At 46.6% G+C, this 18424-nt stretch overlaps 1 protein-coding gene across 2 annotated transcripts in view; it reads left to right on the plus strand.

The window, feature by feature from the left end:
• Positions 1-3234: 3234 nt before the first annotated feature.
• GNL2 (G protein nucleolar 2) overlaps positions 3235-18424 on the plus strand; it is a 51562-nt gene continuing 36372 nt past the window's right edge. For both annotated transcript variants that reach the window (XM_018557242.1, XM_018557241.1), the window contains exons 1-4: positions 3235-3344; positions 6454-6538; positions 15319-15413; positions 15533-15672. In XM_018557242.1, coding sequence (XP_018412744.1) covers positions 3281-3344; positions 6454-6538; positions 15319-15413; positions 15533-15672 — 384 coding nt within the window. In that variant the 5' untranslated portion in view covers positions 3235-3280. The remainder of the gene's footprint in view (positions 3345-6453; positions 6539-15318; positions 15414-15532; positions 15673-18424) is intronic.

Below are 18424 nucleotides of genomic sequence, written 5' to 3' on the forward strand. Positions count from 1 at the left end.
AGAACAAACAGGATCACAGGGACAAGCTGAAAGAACAGCAACCAGCAACTAAGCCAAGGCTGTGCTTGCTTTAAATAGGAAGATCAATTCAGAGGTACTGCATCACTTCCTGTCTGTCAGATTAGCACGTCTGTGCGCCAGATTAGCGTGCGTGCACGTCCTGATGCGCACGCATGTGCGCAAGTGCCCGTTTTCCTATGATACGAAAAACGGGACTACGAACATGCGCAATAGACCTGGATAACTTACATATCGGGTCATCCGTAGCTGGAACGTTATCCTTTAAACCGTATGCTTAAATCATGAATCGCCTAATCCACCTAAAGATAGTGGAGCGAGAGGCAGAGTGTCCCCTTTGAGGACCATTAGGAATGACAAAGTGTGAATCCAACTGTTCAAAAGAAGCTGTAGCTCAGAGACAGACTCTAACAATGCAAACCCTGTTGAGACAGTGGAGAGAAAGTTCCCTAAGATATATAGCAGCAGAGCAAAGAGAAGGAAGTATAATGTCCTGGTTAAGGTGGCAGGACAATGTCTGAGGAAGAAAGGAGGCCTCAAAACAACCATATTCCTGTGTAGCACAAGGAAGAGCTCCTTGCACGATAAGGTTATCAAGTCAGACACTCTCTTTGCAAAAGTGATAGCAACTATAAAGACAACCTTATGAGTGAGAAAAGACAAGGGGATATCTAAGGGTGATTTTTGTGAAGCCAACAGAACCAGGTTGGGATCCCATGGAGCCACTAGATAAGGCATGATGTGAGCAGCAGTCTGCATGAATGCTTTCACCAAGTAGATAGAGGCAACATATCTTTGTAAAAGAATGGCTAAGGCCAAAACCTAACCCATGAGTCAGGGCCGGCCTTTGGGGTGTGCTTGCTCTGCGGCCGCACAGGACGCCATTGCAACATGGGCGCCAGGCGACCGACACAGATTCTGTCCCCAAAGGTCGGTCCTGAGTGTCCCCGAGTTGCAATCTTGCTGACACTGACTGAAGAGATCGCCCGCGGGTGTTGGACTGAATCACTATGTCAGCTCAGCACTGACCCTGGCTGCAGTCTGTGCATTACTCATTAAGATGGCCAACGCTCGGCGACAGCGCGGTGGCCATTTTTAAAACTGGAAGAAGTACTGGCAGGCGGCTTCTGCAGGAAAGACGACGTGGGCAGCTGTCCCTGCCCTGCCAGACCTCAGAGCAGTGATGAGGAGCTCATGGAGCATGCGCACTGAGAAAAGAAAGGAGGGGAAGAATCCGCAGAAGCGGGCAGCAGATTAAAAAACTGTTTTCTGTAAGTAAATATTTTTTTTATAAATGCAGTGTACTGTTTAATATCTGTTTTTGCTTTTATTATTTAAATAGGGTATTTCTTAAAGGAACAGTAAATAAAAAAGTAAAAAAATGCTTTATTGTAATTATGTATGATATTTGATAGTAAATTTACAGGTAGCGTTATTATACCATGTGATATACAGTATAGGTAGCGTTATTATACCGTGTGATATACAGTATAGGTGGCGTTATTATACCGTGTGATATACAGTATAGGTAGCGTTATTATACCGTGTGATATACAGTATAGGTGTCGTTATTATACCGTGTGATATACAGTATAGGTAGCATTATTATACCGTGTGATATACAGTATAGGTAGCGTTATTATAACGTGGCGTTATTATAACGTGTGATATACAGTATAGGTAGCGTTATTATACCGTGTGATATACAGTATAGGTGGCGTTATTATAACGTGTGATATACAGTATAGGTAGCGTTATTATACCGTGTGATATACAGTATAGGTAGCGATATTATATTGTGTGAATAAAAGTTTTATTTTTATCATAGCTTGTAATTTGTTTTTTGGGGACTTAATGGAATGGGAGGCTCTAAATGGAGGCGGTATCGGAAAAATGGGTGTGGCCACTGAAAGGGTGTGGTTACTGAGGGGTGCGGTTACTGGGGACCGCTGTAAAGCTTTCTCGCACAGGGCGCCTAAAGGCCTAAGGCCGGACCTGCCTTGAGTGTATTCAAGACCAGCCACTGGTCAACACAGAATCCGCCCTTTGGGAAAACTTTCTGGTATGAAAGTCCCTGTCCTTGCACTAGAAGTAGGCTTTCTAAGCGTGATGATAGACTTTTTGAGAAATTAATTTTGTGACCTGCTTCTGAGTCTAGTAGCGTCCTGTTCTCAAGACCTGGGCTTCAACAGCCAAGCAGTTAAAGCCAGGAACTGAGAAGCAGGATCGTAAGCAGGTCCTTGAGATAGAAGTTTGGACGATTCAGGAAGGTCCATAGAGAGTCTGTCAGGAACCTCATAACTGCAAAGTATGATGGCCTCTACCAACAATTCTGCACAATAAGGATCACTGAAATGTCCTCCATTTTGAGAATGCAGAGCAGGTGAGGGAGAAATTTCAGTGGGGGCAAGGCATAGATCAGGGTGAGCGGATCCCACAGAGTCACCAAAGCCTCCACTACGAAGATTCTTGGTCCTAGAGACAAATTTGTCCAGCTCGTTGTTGAATCTTGAGGCCAATGTGCAATGCAAATGTGGTGCCATTACTTGTTAATGTCACCCCAAATGCGGACGGTAAAACGTAACCCCCCCACTGGACACGCATCAACTGCGCACAAACGAGTGGTAAAAAAACATGGGAAGCTTGCAGTTAAGAATGCTGCATGAGCTCATTTACCTTGTTGTTGCACGTGCAGCAGCCCATTGAAATGAATTGGCTGACACATGGCAACAGCTAAGGGGTTGCCATCTGTCCAGGATTTGAATGCTGCGTCCGGGTTTCATGGCAGCTGAAACCCGGACACAAGATGTCAGGCAGACAGGGGCAACCAAAATTAGGATAGAAACGTACTTGAACGCATGTGAACTTGCGCAAATGCGATCGTGTGTTCACACACTGCAAAATGTGACCGGGACCTTAAAGTATCAAAAATTGTGGCAGGGAATGGTGGTACAATCCCATTAACGGAATATGTCATAAAATCTATCATCTATCTATCTATCTATCTATCTATCTATCTATCTATCTATCTATCTATCTATCTATCTATCTATCTATATGTATAGTACATTGATTACTATTTAAATCACAGAAGGGCAACTTGCCCAAATCAAACATGGCGCCTGGAGTTTCTCCGTCAGCACGTGATTACCCGGAATGCTTTGTGGCAGCTCAGTCTCTTTAGTGCGGCCTGTAAACAGCTGAGGCCGCTTCTCTGTTTCCGCGTGTGAAGTTTGCACGGGGACCGGACTAAGCCGCCAACATGGTGAAGCCAGGATTTAAGGGACGGAGCACCATCAACCCGTCCACTTCCAGCTCTAACCCAGGTGTGTGAGCCCCCTGGGGGGACGAGGGGAGACGTTTCCTGACACGGACACATGGGGCGAAATGTGCCAGTGCTCTCAGCAGAATGCTATGAAGGTGTCCATAAGTAAGGGAGATTGAGAGTTGTGTTTAGATTGGGACATGTCAGTATGTTGGTAGCTTGCAGCATCTGTGGAGAAGATTTGGTGGAGTTTATTTTTCCTGTTTGTCTCCCTTATTTTCCCTTGGTGACAATGGTGGCAGAAAATGTAGATCTGATCCTACAGCTATCACCCCAGGGCTCTGTATACAACAAACACATTTCTGGCACCAGCTGAGATCTTCCTGATTCCTGGAGCCAGAAGGAAGTAGTTTTGCCATCTGTGTGATAACCGCAACAGGAAATGAGAGGAAATCCTGGTGGTCAGCAGGCTGTCCCCATTGGAGATTTCCAATTCCTGTTCCGGTGAAAGCAAACCTCTGGAATTTATATCAAGGGTGATATCCCTTACGGGGGCACAGCGTCGGGTACCTGACGCATGCTCTAATTGCCTCTCCATGCCATTCAGAACATAGAAATAAAGTTTTGCCTTCAGTTTTAAATCTTGCCTTCATATGTAAATCTACCTCTTGTTTTTGTGAGAACTCAAATGTTTGTAACATTATTGACTTTTATTTCTGATGACACTGATCACCAGGACAAAGAGAAGGTAAAGCTTCCAAGTGGAGACACAGATGGCAATAAAAACCAGACAGAAGTTCTGACTGCTCCCTATTCTTCCCTCAACAATAACCTACAAAAGTTTTGGCTAGGGATTTACTTTTACCATGGGCTTGTGTTGGGGTTTACCTTGCATTCTTTGGGCCTCATTCATGCCTTTCCAGTGTGTCGTGCTGTGTTTGAGCGATCATTACTGTAATGCACATTTTGAATGGCACCGCAGCACAGTTCAAACATACAGGCAATGTAGCCTACCTGGTCATGCAGAATCTGGGGTAACCGAATGTAAACAGACGTCCATCTGTTTACATCCAGCTGCCTGGTAAAGATGGAGGAAAAAACTACACGGATATCAATGGTGACATCTGTTCCAACCCGGAGGGGATTTGTGCACTGATCCCTCATGATCGGAGCATGTGAAAGGGGCATAACTCAACCCACCAGGACCATTATCTATATGGGCCGTCTCTCTCTTCACTGCTTCTCAGTTCCCACTGATTATAAGGTCTATTTGGCAAGTGATTTAACCTTTCAGGGCAAGGCAACAACCTCACTGTTATTCTGGCTCCTACTGCAGAGATCTGGAAGAAATACACAAAGCATACCAAGATTCAAGTTAGCACCCCCATGACTGTTGGCTTTAGACAATACAGGCAGTCCCCGAGTTACATACATCCGACTTACATACGGCTCCTACTTACAAAGAGAGGCTATTACTGTACAGCAGGGGTAGTTGTAATGCTACCACACTTGTGCTGACGAGGAGTGGCAGCCTTTTTGGGTCTGGTTTGTAGTACTGTACGTACATTACAGGAAGTTGGCTCTTGTTGGGGTGCCCGCCTCTTCTTCAGGGTCACTGTGAGGGTTTTACTGCTGTCTGTATCCTCATTAGAACGATTTAATCTTACTTCCTGTCCTTGAGACAACAGGAAGTGAAAATAAATCTACAACTAGGAAGGGAAATTCAATCCTGTAAGAGTGGTCATGGAAAAAAGGTGTCTCCACTGAATCTTTATCACCAATCCTTGTTTCCATGACAACCCCAAGTTTTCAAAATCCAATTGTCACAGGGACAGAAAGTGAGGTGATATCTTCTGAACAGGAGCACACACAGCAAAACAAACTTTACAGGGGGTAAACCCTTCCCTATGCTATCCAAAACAAAAACATTTTTGGCTGGAGTTACACTTAAAAAATGTACCTGTTCCAACTTGCATATAAATTCAACTTAAGGCCAAACCTATAGTCCCTATGTTGTTCGTAAACCGGGGACTGCCTGTATATGTTTAGCCTGGAATTCAGTTTGAAACAAATGGCTTTATAATATTGGTATGTATTTGTGTTGTATACCAGCATTAAAAGGTCCATATGCCGTAAAAACTGTCCGAACCTCTACGCCCAGGAGCGTAGTGTTGGGTGCACCTGAACCTGCAGGAATTGACAATCTCGGATCAGTGTTTACCAGTGTACAGCCATAGCCTGCCATTGACAAGCTGCACACTGCAACTGTGGTTCCTGGGTGCAGAGATCTGGATGTTTTTTTAAGGTACACAGACCTGTGCATCCAAGGTACACAGACCTGTGCATACAAGTCAATAAGTCCTAAAGTGTAACTCCACTTTAAGGGAAAACATTATTACATTTTTTTTCCTTTTATAGAACAACTCCGGGAGAACATTTTACTAACCCTTGCAGTGAGGCTACCACCCCAGTACAAGGGTTAACTGCTCGCTTTCATCTAGGGGATAAAATAAAAAATGATACTCGCCTGTACCCTGCTGTCACAGCGCTCCCTTCAGCCTGTCTACTTGTCCGCTGCAGCGATGGTATGCCCCTTGGCATCCTCACACCCTATACACTGTGTATAGGACGTGATGACTCGGGGACCTTAGATCGCTGCAGTGGAGGGGGAGAGAGAGGCTCCAGAGACAGATCTAACAACAAGCTGGCTCGGAGGATCAAGTGAGGTATAACTTTTTTCTTTAGTCCCTAGACCAAAACAAGCAGTTAACCCTTTTCTCCTGGAGTTATTTCTTGTATTTTGTATTTCAGTACCCTAGAAATAGTAAAGCCGTTATACTTTTACCTCTTATATGCAACGAAAAAAATGTGGTTATTGGCAGCTGCTTTTCTGCCAGTTTCTACCTAATGGTGAGGTCTGCACATTACCCCACAGTGGAAGGGTTTACCTTTTTGTGTGGCTTGGGACCTGAGTATATGGTACTCGGTCACTCTACTGGAAGCCAGCCCTGTCAGTCATTCCATACCCATTGTGTCAAGGCTGACCACTGTTAAAGATGACAAAATAGTACTTGGTACTGTGGTAAATCAGTTTCAAGCAGTAGAGTATAAACCGCTTATGTCAGATTTGTGTAATGTCAATAACCCCTGTTTAATATTTTTGACGACAGATCGAATGAAGGGTGCTGGAGGCAACAATATGAGAGACCGGGCAACCATCAAGCGCCTCAATATGTATCGCCAGAAAGAACGGCGGTAAGTTTAAGTATATTTTGATGTAATTCTTCTTCGTACAGGCTCATCTTCAAAAAAACTATTTGGCTACTCTTTGTTAAAGGGCACTAGCATCTTCTATTTTTATAATACTGCTATGTTCCTTGTCTGCACAGTATTATTGCCATTTAATTCCAAAGGGAAACTCCACCTAATAAAAATTGTAGAAATTAAAAGAGAACTATGTGGTAACGTTTTTATCCCATAGTTCTCTTTTGGGTCACGGTAGGACATATACTAACATCATCCCGTGACCCAAAACTCAGTATATAGTGGGCTATTGCCCGCAATATGCTGAGAGTGCCACAGCCGGGACAGATCCTAACATTACTGTCGAGATCCTCTCCGCTGGCTGATTGACAGGGGCGAGGATAATCCCTGTGGGGAACAGTGACTGACAGTCACTGCTCTCTGCAGGGAAATGATCGGGAAGTGGGTGAGCGGCGATGTGTCTTTGCCCACTTCCTGATCAATAGAGCTCACAATTGACAGTTTGTGTCTCACGTTAGCTCTAACTATGGGGCTAAGTGTAATTCACTCACCCCATAGTTCTCCTTTTAATATAGCATATATAACTGCTAGACAAACTATTTTGTAATCTAATGTTATTAAAAATGACCTTTTCTAAACTTGTCCAAAAATATAATAATTCAATGCAATATGGCGACCTGGGGGTGTTCTCTACACAGTTGGTGTACGAATTGCCCCCAGAAATGTCGCTTCCTGCTTCTGTGATTAGCTGACTGATTTTCCCAGAAGTCTGCACTAAAATACTAGTACAATTTTTGGCTTCCCATGCAATAGGAATTTAATTTTTGGTGGGATACTCCCTAAGGGTTAATTAATACTAAAAGGATGCGGACACAGCAACTTTTCCTCATAACACAGAAAGCCCACCAGCTGATTATAATGAACCCAGACCCTCCCATTCAGAAATCCGTTTGGGAAGGACATACTGCAACAAACAGGCTTTTCTTCAGAACATAAACAGATGGAGATTTTACAACATTTTGCAAATCCTTTCAGTGTACATTGATCAGCTAGAGAGCTTGTTTTTTTTTTTCCTCAACAAAATTGTACTTGCACTTTAACAGGTAAGACGGCAATTAGAGCGTTTGAGAGGTAGTGGATTATCACGGCCCCTCAGTATTTTTCCATAAGATGGGGACAGGTGGTGGACTACTGAATTTTTGACTGTTCTTTTGTTGGTTACACCTAGAGCATGTTGCAGCAGCATGTTCTCTACATTTGGCTTACCTGGACCTCTATGACACAAAGGGGATTGCTCAGAATGATTTGTCACAGCAATGTGATTCATCTGAATCCAAAGCTGCAGTTTTTGTCCAGTATTTGAAGGCACACATGCTGTCCAGAGTTTGGTCTCATGTCCATTTCCATTCATGTTCCTGTTGAATACTAGAGTAGGCACCTGTCTGCTATTCTTAGCTGGGGATCTACTTATACATTGGGTTCAAGAGATTTCAGTGCCTCATCTGAGGAATTGCCCCAAAACCTATTAATATAATGCAGCTATCCGTATTAGTCCTTGTATAGAGGAGATTTCTATTCTAATTTAGTCAGGATTCCCTACTTGAATGCTTGTCACAGGTGCATGACTCACATGGTAGGGAAGCCTGGATCAGAATGACAACCCTACAAGCAGGGGTGTGGGATTCCTATCGCCCGGCGCCCGGGACATGCAGTTTTCGGGCGCCGGGCGAGTAGTTTTAAAGTACATTCAGCCCGGCTCCGGACAAGCAGAGCTGAATGTACATTGTGGAGCCGCCGCTCGTTTAATACAAGTGGTCTGATCAGACCACTTGTATTAATTTGAGCAGCGGCGATCGTTTTCTGCCCGCACCCCCCGTCGTGGTTTTTTCTGGGTCGCCCGCACACCCGGGGGACCCCGAAAACTAAGGCACAACGGCTCAGCCATAGAGCAGACGAAAAAACGTCTGCTCTACGGGCACTCTGTGTGTTCTCTGAGATCGTGGCGCTGTAATCACAGCGCCACCTGTCTCGGCTGTTGGGAACTACACAGAACTCCTGTTCTGTGTTGGAGGGCAAGTTCCATAAAGAGAACCTGTCACCTCCAAACTATCACATAAGGGATTTTAATCTCCTATGTAATAGGAAGAACATTAAGGGGAAAAAGTAAATAAATAAAAAGTTAAAGAAAATTTAAAACGTTAAAAAAATAAAATATATAAAGATTTACAAAATGAAAAAGTAAATAAAAATGAAACCCTGCTGCCCCCGCCATCTGCATGCAAATAAGTATGGGTGTACTATCTGTCCCCCGTACTGCTGTCCAGCGCAGTCCTCCCCTATGCATTTTGAATTTCGCTCGCAAATTGCAAGCACTCATTGGTCAACGTTTTCAGATGACTACGCTGACCAGTGAGAAGCGCTATTTAGCACAGTAAAATATGTTTTGATTAGGGGTGCACCGATACTAGTATCAGTGCTGATACAGAGTATTAGGGCAAGTACTCGTACTCACCCAAATGCTCCGATACCTTCCCCGATATTGGAACTTACGTTGAGATAAAAATTTCCTGACTGGCAGTGCCGTAGGGGAACATGGAGCCAGCTTCCAGTGCAATCAGGAAGCCGTGCGGCAAGTAATGACCTGCCTCCTGGTTTTCCCGGTCAATCAAGCCAATTTCCCGGTCAATCAGGTCATTACTCGCCACCCGGCTTCCTGATTGACCGGGAAGGAGGTTTCCTGGCCAATCGCAATCAAGCAGGCCAAACAACATGGAGCCGGCTTCTGTGGCAATCAGGAACCTGGGTGGGATGTCATTACCCTCTGTCCGGTTTCCTGATTACTAGGGAAGCCTGCTCCATGCCAGCGGAAGCACCGGTATTAGTATTCAGTGTCGGCGAGATCCGAACGCAAAAAATCGGTAATCGATACCGAAAAACCGGTATTGGTGCATCTTTAGTTTTGATCCCTTCATTACTGAGGCCCTTTTTTCATTTTTTGCACCCATGTTCCACATTTTAGGCCTGAAAATGACGTAAAACCCCCCAACATTATATATTTTCTGAATGCCAAGACCCTATAGAATAAAATGGTGGTAGGTGGTACTCTGCTACGGTGGGTCGGCTGCGACGGGTGGTCCTCACCGACGCCTATGGGATTCGTCCCGGGGGGGGGCTTCTGACCGGGAAAGAAAAAAAGAAAAACACTGCGGATGGCGCCGCCAAATACAGATAATTGCAGAAACGTCACCAGCACACCAAATCCTTATAGGATCAAAGTTCGTAGATTTTATTGCAAACTCATGTCAGTTACACAAGCACTTTCGGGGCCACACAGGGTCCCTTCATCAGGCATAGCAATGACACAATGATAAGAACAGAGAGGGTTTAAATAGACATAAAGCAGTGCAGACACACCCTTGGACACACCCCTGACGTCACATGACGTCAAAAAAACCAAACAGCTGTGAACAATGGAGTCATTAGAAAGACAAGCTTCTATTCACCAATTTCAAGTGAAAGAGAAACCTAAGTATTGTTGCAAATTAATCATATCAAACCACATTATGTAAAGCATACACTTATACCAGGGAAAAAGGGGTTATGTAAACAATCCAACATGTGCAGTGATTACCATAACTTTGCGAATGCAGATGCCGGGTTGCCATAGCGACAGGACACCGAGGTTCAGTGAGAGCAGAGGGACAGTCCACTGGCGCACGCGCATACTCGAGGCCCCGGTCTGGTTGAGGCCTACGGGCGGCTCTGTGGCCGCCGTCCTGGCTCGTTTCAGCCCCTGTTGGGGCTCATGGGGTGGAGGATTGGCCTGTTGTAGGTCCGCTGCGGCCGCCTGTGCAGGGCAGCCGCATCCGCTCCCCACGACGTCACCTCATCCTGATGCGGGGGATTCCTCACATCCTCATCCGACCAGTGAGGATGAGGCTGCGTCTACGCTCCTGGTCCAGGAACGTGAAATGGTCTCGGGCGCTAGTCCGCGCTGTCAGGGAGACCCTTAAAATTGAGGACGTTGCCAGCACTTCCACGCTGCCGCACGTGCAGTTTGGGACGCGTATGTGTCTGCGTTCTGCCAAGGTGTTTCCTTACATCCCCTTTATGAGGGGTGGAAACGGCCTACTAAGTCCTCTGTGGTCCCTAAGCGGTTCTCTACCCCTTAGAGGGGGCCTTTGTGTCTAAGTGGTCTTCCCACGCCGGGGGTGGATCCACCGGTCTCTTGTTTGAACAAGGCCACGGTTCTTCCGGTGGAGGATTCTCCGTCCTTTAAGGACCCTTCAGATAGGAAGGCTGCAACGCTTTTGCGGTCTCTGTACTCTGTCTCGGCGCTCTCATGCGTCCGGTCTTGGCTTTGGTCTCTCAGACTCTAACTGAGTGGGCTAGGATGTTACATCAGGGTCTTGCGGTGGAGAGTGTCTCCCCCGCTTTCGTGGCATTAGCGGATCAGTGGTGCAAGGCCTTCGTTATGTCTGCAATTCGGCCTTGGTTGCGGCGCCCTTGGTGTCCAGGGTGTTGGTGTCGGCAGTGACGCATCGCTGTTTGCTCTGGCTTACGTGCTGGTCGGCTACTCAGGCTTCCACGGAGGCTCTACAGGAGTTGTCCTTTCCTGGGGACCATCTGTTTGGTTCCACCTTTGGGTGTGGTCCCTAAGGTTCTGACCGTAAGAGTACCTTCCTTACCCAGGCGCGCAAGAAGGGACAGCGCTGGAAGCCTGGGCCTACTTTCTCCGCTCGCAAGCGGCTTTTTCGCCCGCCCTCCGACTAGGGCAGTAAGTTTAACAAATCCTCCTCTTTCCAAGCGTCCATGGCAGCCCACGTCTGCCGAGCCCCAGTCTGCATGAAGGTCGGGCTCTGGTTCCCGGGGGGGGGGCGCCTTCGGCTCTTTGCGGATTTTTGGCTGGCCCACGTCGACGACTCTTGGGTCCGGGAGCTGGTTTCTTCGGGCTACATGCTCATGTTTCTGTCCCGTCCGGGAGACCGGTTCTTCCTGTCCAACACGCGACTCTCCTTCGCCGGTTCCGTCCTCGGAAAGGTTCAAAGGGTTTTATTCAGACGTGTTTACTGTGCCCACGAAAGTGGGGGTGCGGCCCATCCTGCACCTCAAATGCTTGAGCACCTTCGTGCGGGTCCGTCGGTGTCCGGATGGAGTCGGTCCGGTCCGTGGTGACCTGCCTCCATAGATATCCGGGTTGCATACCTTCATGTACCCGTTTGCGAGTCTCATCAGCAGTGTCTTCGTTTCGCGGTGGGGGTGGACCATTTTTCAGTTTGTGGCCCTGCCCTTTGGGCTGGCGTCGGCCCCACGGGTGTTCACCAAGGTGCTCGTCCCGATCCTGGCGCTGTTTCGATCGTGGGGTGCCTGGACGATCTGCTCCTACGGGCGAGGTCTCATTCTTCTATGGTGACGGCTCTGGAGGTCGCGGTGCGGTCCTTGGAGAAGTTCGGGTGGCTTCTGTACCTGTGAAAGTCTTGCCTGGTGCCTTCTACACGCCTGGAGTTTCTGGGTTTGGTTCTGGACACTGTCGCGGCCCGGGTCTTTCTTCCTCGGGACAGGCTCCTGAAGCTCCGTTCCACGGTCCGGCTACTGAGGACTCGCCTGTGGTCGCCCATTCAGCTTTGCATGCAGGTCCTGGGTCTCATGGTGGCCTCCTTCGAGGCAGTGTCCTTTGCGCAACATCATACCGGGACCCTGCAGCGGAACATCCTAGTACAGTGGGACAAGTCCTCCCTGTCCTTGGACAGGGAGATTCGGATCTCTCGGGAGGCGAGGGCCTCCCTGTGGTGGTGGCCTCAATCTCCGGCCTTGGTGCAGGGGAAGTCTTTCCTTCCCGTGAATTGGACGGTGTTCACCACGGACGCCAGCCTTTGGGGCTGGGGCGGGGTCCTGGGCTCCGTGACCGTGCAGGGTCGTTGGTCGCCGCAGGAGTCCCGACGGTCGATATGTGTTGGAACTTCGTGTGATTCGCCTCTTTCTCCTTCATTGGTCGGCCCGGCTCCGGGGTCTGGCGGCCCGGGTCCTGTCGGATAGCGCCACTGCAGTGGCGTACCTCACCCACCTGGGCGGTACGAAGAGCGGGGTCGCGAGGTGTTTGGGATTCTCTCCTGGGCGGACCATCGAGTCCTGGCTCTCTCGGCGGTCTACGTCCCGGGGGTGGACGATTGGCGGCCGATTGCCTCTGTCGACAGTCGGGGGATCCGGGGGAGTGGTCTCTGCACCCGGAGGTTTTTCAGCAGCTCTGTTGTCGCTGGGGGTGGATCTTCTGGCGTCTCGGTTCAACCGGAAGGAGGACAGGGTTGTGGCCCGGGCCCTGGATCCCTGGGCCCCTGGGCGGAGGCCATGGATGCCCTGGTGGCTCCTTGGGATTACGGTTTGGTTTCCACCTTTCCCCCTCTGTATCTGTGGCCCCGGCTTCTGCGTTGGATCGCGGCCGAGGGCGCCACCGCCATCCTCGTGGTCCCTGACTGGACTCGGAGGGTGTGGTACACGGACGTGGTTCAGCTGGGGGTGGCCACCCCGTGGCGGCTGCCTTTGTGCCTCGATCGTCTGTCCCAGGGACCTGTGTTCCATCCTTCTTAGTCGCTGGCTTTGATGGCGTGGCTGTTGAGAGCCAGGTCCTGAAGGACCGGGGGTTTTCTGATGCGGTCATTTCCACTGTGCTCAGAGCGCGCAAAGCGGTTTCTGGAAAGATTTACCATGCACGTGGAGGGCATATTTTGCCTGGTGTGAGGCTGGGGACCTGTCCCCGCGTTTATTCTCCATCAGCTGAATCCCTGCATTCCTGCCGTGCGGGGTGGCTGGCCTTGAGTACTGTGAAGGGTCAAATCTCTGCCTTGGCGGTGCTTTTCCAGCGGCCTTTGGCGTCTAGTGCTCTGGTTGGCACCTTTGTTCAGGGGGTGACGCGCATTGCTCCCCCTGTCCGCTCGCCTTTGGCTCCGTGGGATCTGAATCTCGTGCTTTCAGTGTTGCAGGAATCCCCGTTTGAACCTCTTCAGGAGATTCCGCTTATGTCTTTGTCACAGAAAGTGGCCTTTTTGGTGGCCATCACTTCCGTTCGGTGGGTGTCGGAGCAAGTCCCCGTTGCTGGTTTTGCATTGGGACAAGGCGGTTCTCCGTCCTCGGCCGGCGTTCCTGCCGTAGGTTGTGTCGGCATTCCATCTGAATGAGGACATTGTCTTGCCTTCCCTGTGTCCGAAGCCGGTCCTTAGGAAGGAGCGTGCGCTCCACTGTTTGGATGTGGTTCGCGCTCTTCGTGTTTTCTTGGAAGCTATGGCTTCTTTCCACGAGACCGACTCCCTGTTCGTGCTCACGGAGGGCCCTCGTACGGGTCGGGCCGCGTCGGGGGCTACAATCTCTAGGTGGATGCGTAATGTTGTGATTCAGGCGTACGCCGTTAAGGGGCGTGAGCCTCCGTTTCCTGTCACTGCCCATTCTGCTAGGGCTGTTGGGGCTTCCTGGGCTTTCCGGCATGGGGCCTCTGTTTCTCGGGTTTGTAAGGCCGCTACTTGGTCTTCTGTTCACACCTTTGTGAAGTTTTACAAGGTGGATGTTTTGGCATCGGAGGATGCTGGTTTGGGGCGCAATGTGTTGCAGGCGGCTATTTGAGGTGTCTTTTGGGTGTTTGGTTGTTGTTGCCCATCCCTCAGTGTGTGTACTGCTGGGTGACGTCCCTACCATTCAGGATCTACAATCTGTTGCCATGTGTCCTTCAATGAACGGGAGAGAAAATAGGATTTTTGTATTCACCGTAAAATCCTTTTCTCTCCGTTCATTGAAGGACACAGGTCCCGCCCTCTTTTATGGGGTGTACACTCCTAACTGCTTGTTACTTGAGACTTGTCAGCAAGTGAGGGGTTGGGCCACCAGCAGGGGCCGCCCCTAGGCTGTCTTGTCTTTTTGTTATGTGCCTAGCGTCCTACTCCTGCAGGTGGCGATATACCCTACCATTCAGGATCTACGATCTGTTGCCCTGTGTCCTTCAATGAACGGAGAGAAAAGGATTTTACGGTGAGTACAAAAATCCTATTTTTTGTATTGGGACAAGTAGATTGTCGTGAAGGATAAGTAGATTTGGCCCCCACTTTAGCCCTTGGACAAGTAGTTTTAAAAAAAATGTCCACACCCCTGTACAAGTCAGGTTCACTTGTAACTGTTGAGTTACTTTGGAGCTGTTTAAGGTTTGGGTGACACAAAGGGTGTACATTTACCCACCAGGGGTGATTCTGTAGGTTGCTAGTGCTGATCTCTCCTTTTAAGACTGTTTAATAGCTGTCATGGTGCTGCATTTTGACAGGTCCTGGACTCTTCTACTCCCAGCTCTTCCCGTATTCACTAAAATGATTCACTTCTTTCAGTGTCCCAAAGCAAGTGAAGTAAAGGTCATATTTGTACAGTGCATGTTCTATAAAGCCATGCTGCTGCTTTATAATTGGGCCCAAAATTCTTTTATAGGAAAAACACGTATTCAAAACCCAGTTGTCTGGTAAATCTATCAAGGTGTGGTTCTTGTTATTTAATACAGGTATTTATATAGTGTGACAATTTATATAGTGATCTACATTGCTCTAAAGGAGCTTAGAATTTTAGGTTCCTTTGAACACATAACTAGGGCCAATTTAGACAGGAGACGGTTAACCTACCGGCATGTCTTCAGAGTGTAGGAGAAATCCAGAGTACCCGGAGGACTGCGAACACATGAAAAACATGCATTTTAGGATCCTGTAAAACAGTAGAATCTGTTTATAAACATTGGTTTTGTGCTTTAGGAACGATCGTGGGAAAGTGATTAAGCATCTACAATATCAGTCTTCGGTCCCATCAGGCACAGTGGCTCGAGTGGAGCCCAACATCAAATGGTTTGGTAAGTTTTGTTGTGAATCTTTTAGTGCCTTCTTCTGTTGTGGTTGGAGTGCACTTCATAGATAGGTTTGTCTTTTTGTATCTGTTGTTCAGTAGAGATTTTTGTTTGTTTTTAATCAGGAAATACCCGTGTGATTAAGCAATCATCTTTACAAAAGTTCCAGGAAGAGATGGAGGTTGTAATGAAAGACCCATATAAGGTGGTGATGAAGCAGAGCAAACTACCAATGTCTCTTCTGTATGATCGAAAGAAACCTCATGTAAGTTATTCAGCAGTTAGAAACAGAGCACACTTTAGATAAGAAATATTTCTGTTTGATGTGATTTTGTAATCCTCCATGCTTCTCGTAGAGCTGTTGTATGGTTTGTCCCTATTCTAGTCACACCACCTTGGTGATGTAAATTAACACATCTGTACTGTAAATGAATGTGCTTTAATACCCTCAATAAAAGAAAAGTATGCAAATACAATTTAGCTAGTAAATTCAATAGTGGATTAATTTGCACATAGAAAACCTAGAGTATAAAAATTGTTTTTATACTTTTTTGTAATTTTTGGTCCATATGTGACATTTAAAGGAGGACTATGGCGTCAGTGTTTTCCCCATAGTTCTCCTAAGGGTCATGGGAGGACACGAACTAGCATCCTCCTGTGACCCAAAGCTCAGTTGCGGTATACTGAGACCGCCGCAGCCGGGACGGAACCCGACATTACTGTTGACATCCACCCAGCTGCGTGATTGACAGCTGGCTCTGCCTATCCAGAGGCAGAGCCAGCTGTACCCGCCCCCTCCCCGTCCGTTCCGCCAGTCAGCGCTGAAGGATCGGGGAGGGAATTCCTGCAGGGAGCATTGATTGACAGTCACGGCTCTCTGCAGGGACATGATCGAGAAGTGAGCGAGCGACGCTATGTGTTCGCTCACTTCCCGATCTATTGAGCAGGCGTGTGACAGTTTCATTGGCGCACGTCGGCTCAAACTATGAGGAGAGTGATTTTCACTCACCTCATAGTTCTCCTTTTTAAGGTGCGTGAAAGCCTTTCCTCCAGTTTTTGACTGACAAGTCTAATTTCTATTGGCTGTAAAGGTGCGTATTGATCCAGGCCATGGTACATCTAGTAGTAGTCACATTCAACTGCTCTTGTCCTGTAATGCTGGATGTTTCGTAGCTTATTGAAGACGCTTCATAAGTTCATTTGAACTGAAGAAGTGGCTGCGATAAGGTACGAAACATCTTCAGCATTACAGAACAGGTCCTCTATCACCATATGGCAAACTAGTGTAATGTTTGGAGAACATACAGGGTGGAGACACCACCAGAAGCTCTAGCACTGGGGTCCTTTTATCAGGACTCCTTTTTTATAGCGGGTTGCACATGTCGTGTTTGCTTCCTTCCCTGGTGTAAGACCATGGTAATGGGAAGCCATCAAGCAGCACAGCTCTATTGTACTTCAGCAGAAAGCACACAAATATTCTATTACAGTACTATTTTTTTTTTTTTTTTCTCCATTTATTTACATAATGCATGCCAGGGTGCTGCACCAGGCATCCGTTTGAGAAAGGGTAGGATTTTTTCCATAATTTCACAAATATAGGCATGTGTCATTTGTAATATGACAAAGTACTGGACAAAAACTGCTGGAAGGAGTTTTCCTGCTCACGCACCATGAGCTCACGCTCTAGCAATGAAATCTGTAGAATGCGTTTTTAAAATATAGCCATATACATCATTACCCGCTCAGTAGTATTAATTTTGTTAATTAAACTCCCGAGCAAATGATTTTACTTTATAAATAGGAAACATCATCTGAAGTGGCAAATGAGTTATGCAAGCTTAGCGACTTGTCTTTCTGCTTAGGTTTGATTTTTTTTAAATTTTTTATTTTATTTTTTATAGCCAGATAGCATTTGTTTTTAGATTTATTAGACAAGAATAGTATTATTATACGGTCTAATAACGACATAAACCTGTTCTCAAGCTGGCTTCTTTCATCTTGTGTCAAATATTCACAACCTCTTCACATTCATCAGTTTTTAGGAACATAAAGTTCTATTGTGCATGCACGTCTAAGGCACTGGTTTGTTTGTTTTTTTCCCCCATTAGCCTAGTGCACATGTGTTTTATTAAATACTAAAGGGAAATGTTATCGCAGTGTAAAACCGCACAAACACAGGCTACGAGAAAAAATATTTTTGTTTGAAGAGTAAATTAGCACATGCCTTGTATCTAATTAGAGATGTCAGACCTGTGACATTCTCTCTTCAGTAGGATAATCGCCATGTTTTATTTTTTTTATTGGCCTGTGCTGTTTCAAATGAACATTGTTTTGATGGGAGAACCCTGGCAATGTAGAATTATCATGCTGGCGGAGTAAGTGTGTGAAATTGGCCTTAGTTTTCCCTTATGCTTTTTGTTTCATCATATTCCTTGGAAAATATCTTCAAAGAATTGAAGATGAACCCTAAAGGCATAGTCTGAGGCACAAATGTCCAGCACTTTCCAAAATAAATAGTGTGTAAGCAGGCTCCAAGAAAGCGCAGTGCATGCCGCTGGGTTTGATACAATTTGTTTCTTCTATAAGTAACCGTGTTTGAATGAAGCATACATGGATTAGTTGGATTGTTTCTACCAAATGAGCTTCTATCCTTATTGATTTTATGACTATATACATAGCAATTTTCTTTTTTAAATCTTTTAATATTTGTAAAAAAAGGAATTTACACAGAAATGTCTTAACAAATGTATGCAACTTGTGGAAGAACAGTGGGGAGACAATGTTTTTTTTAATCAGAAAATTTATTAAAGTTTAAAAAAAAAACAACAACAAAGACAGGACAAAAAAAAAATACAAACAGAAGAGGATAGTGGTCAACATGACCAGACAGAAAATACATGTGTACCCTACACAGTAACAGTAATATCACACATAATGTGGTCAAGAAACCGCAAAAGTAGTATATTGTTACCAAAATGGGAAAAAAAATACCAATCAAGGTTTAAAAATGTGTCTAG

The sequence above is a fragment of the Nanorana parkeri genome, unplaced genomic scaffold, assembly GCF_000935625.1.
Source record: "Nanorana parkeri isolate BGI_ZX_2015 unplaced genomic scaffold, ASM93562v1 scaffold275, whole genome shotgun sequence".
NCBI classification, from domain to species: Eukaryota; Metazoa; Chordata; class Amphibia; order Anura; family Dicroglossidae; genus Nanorana; species Nanorana parkeri.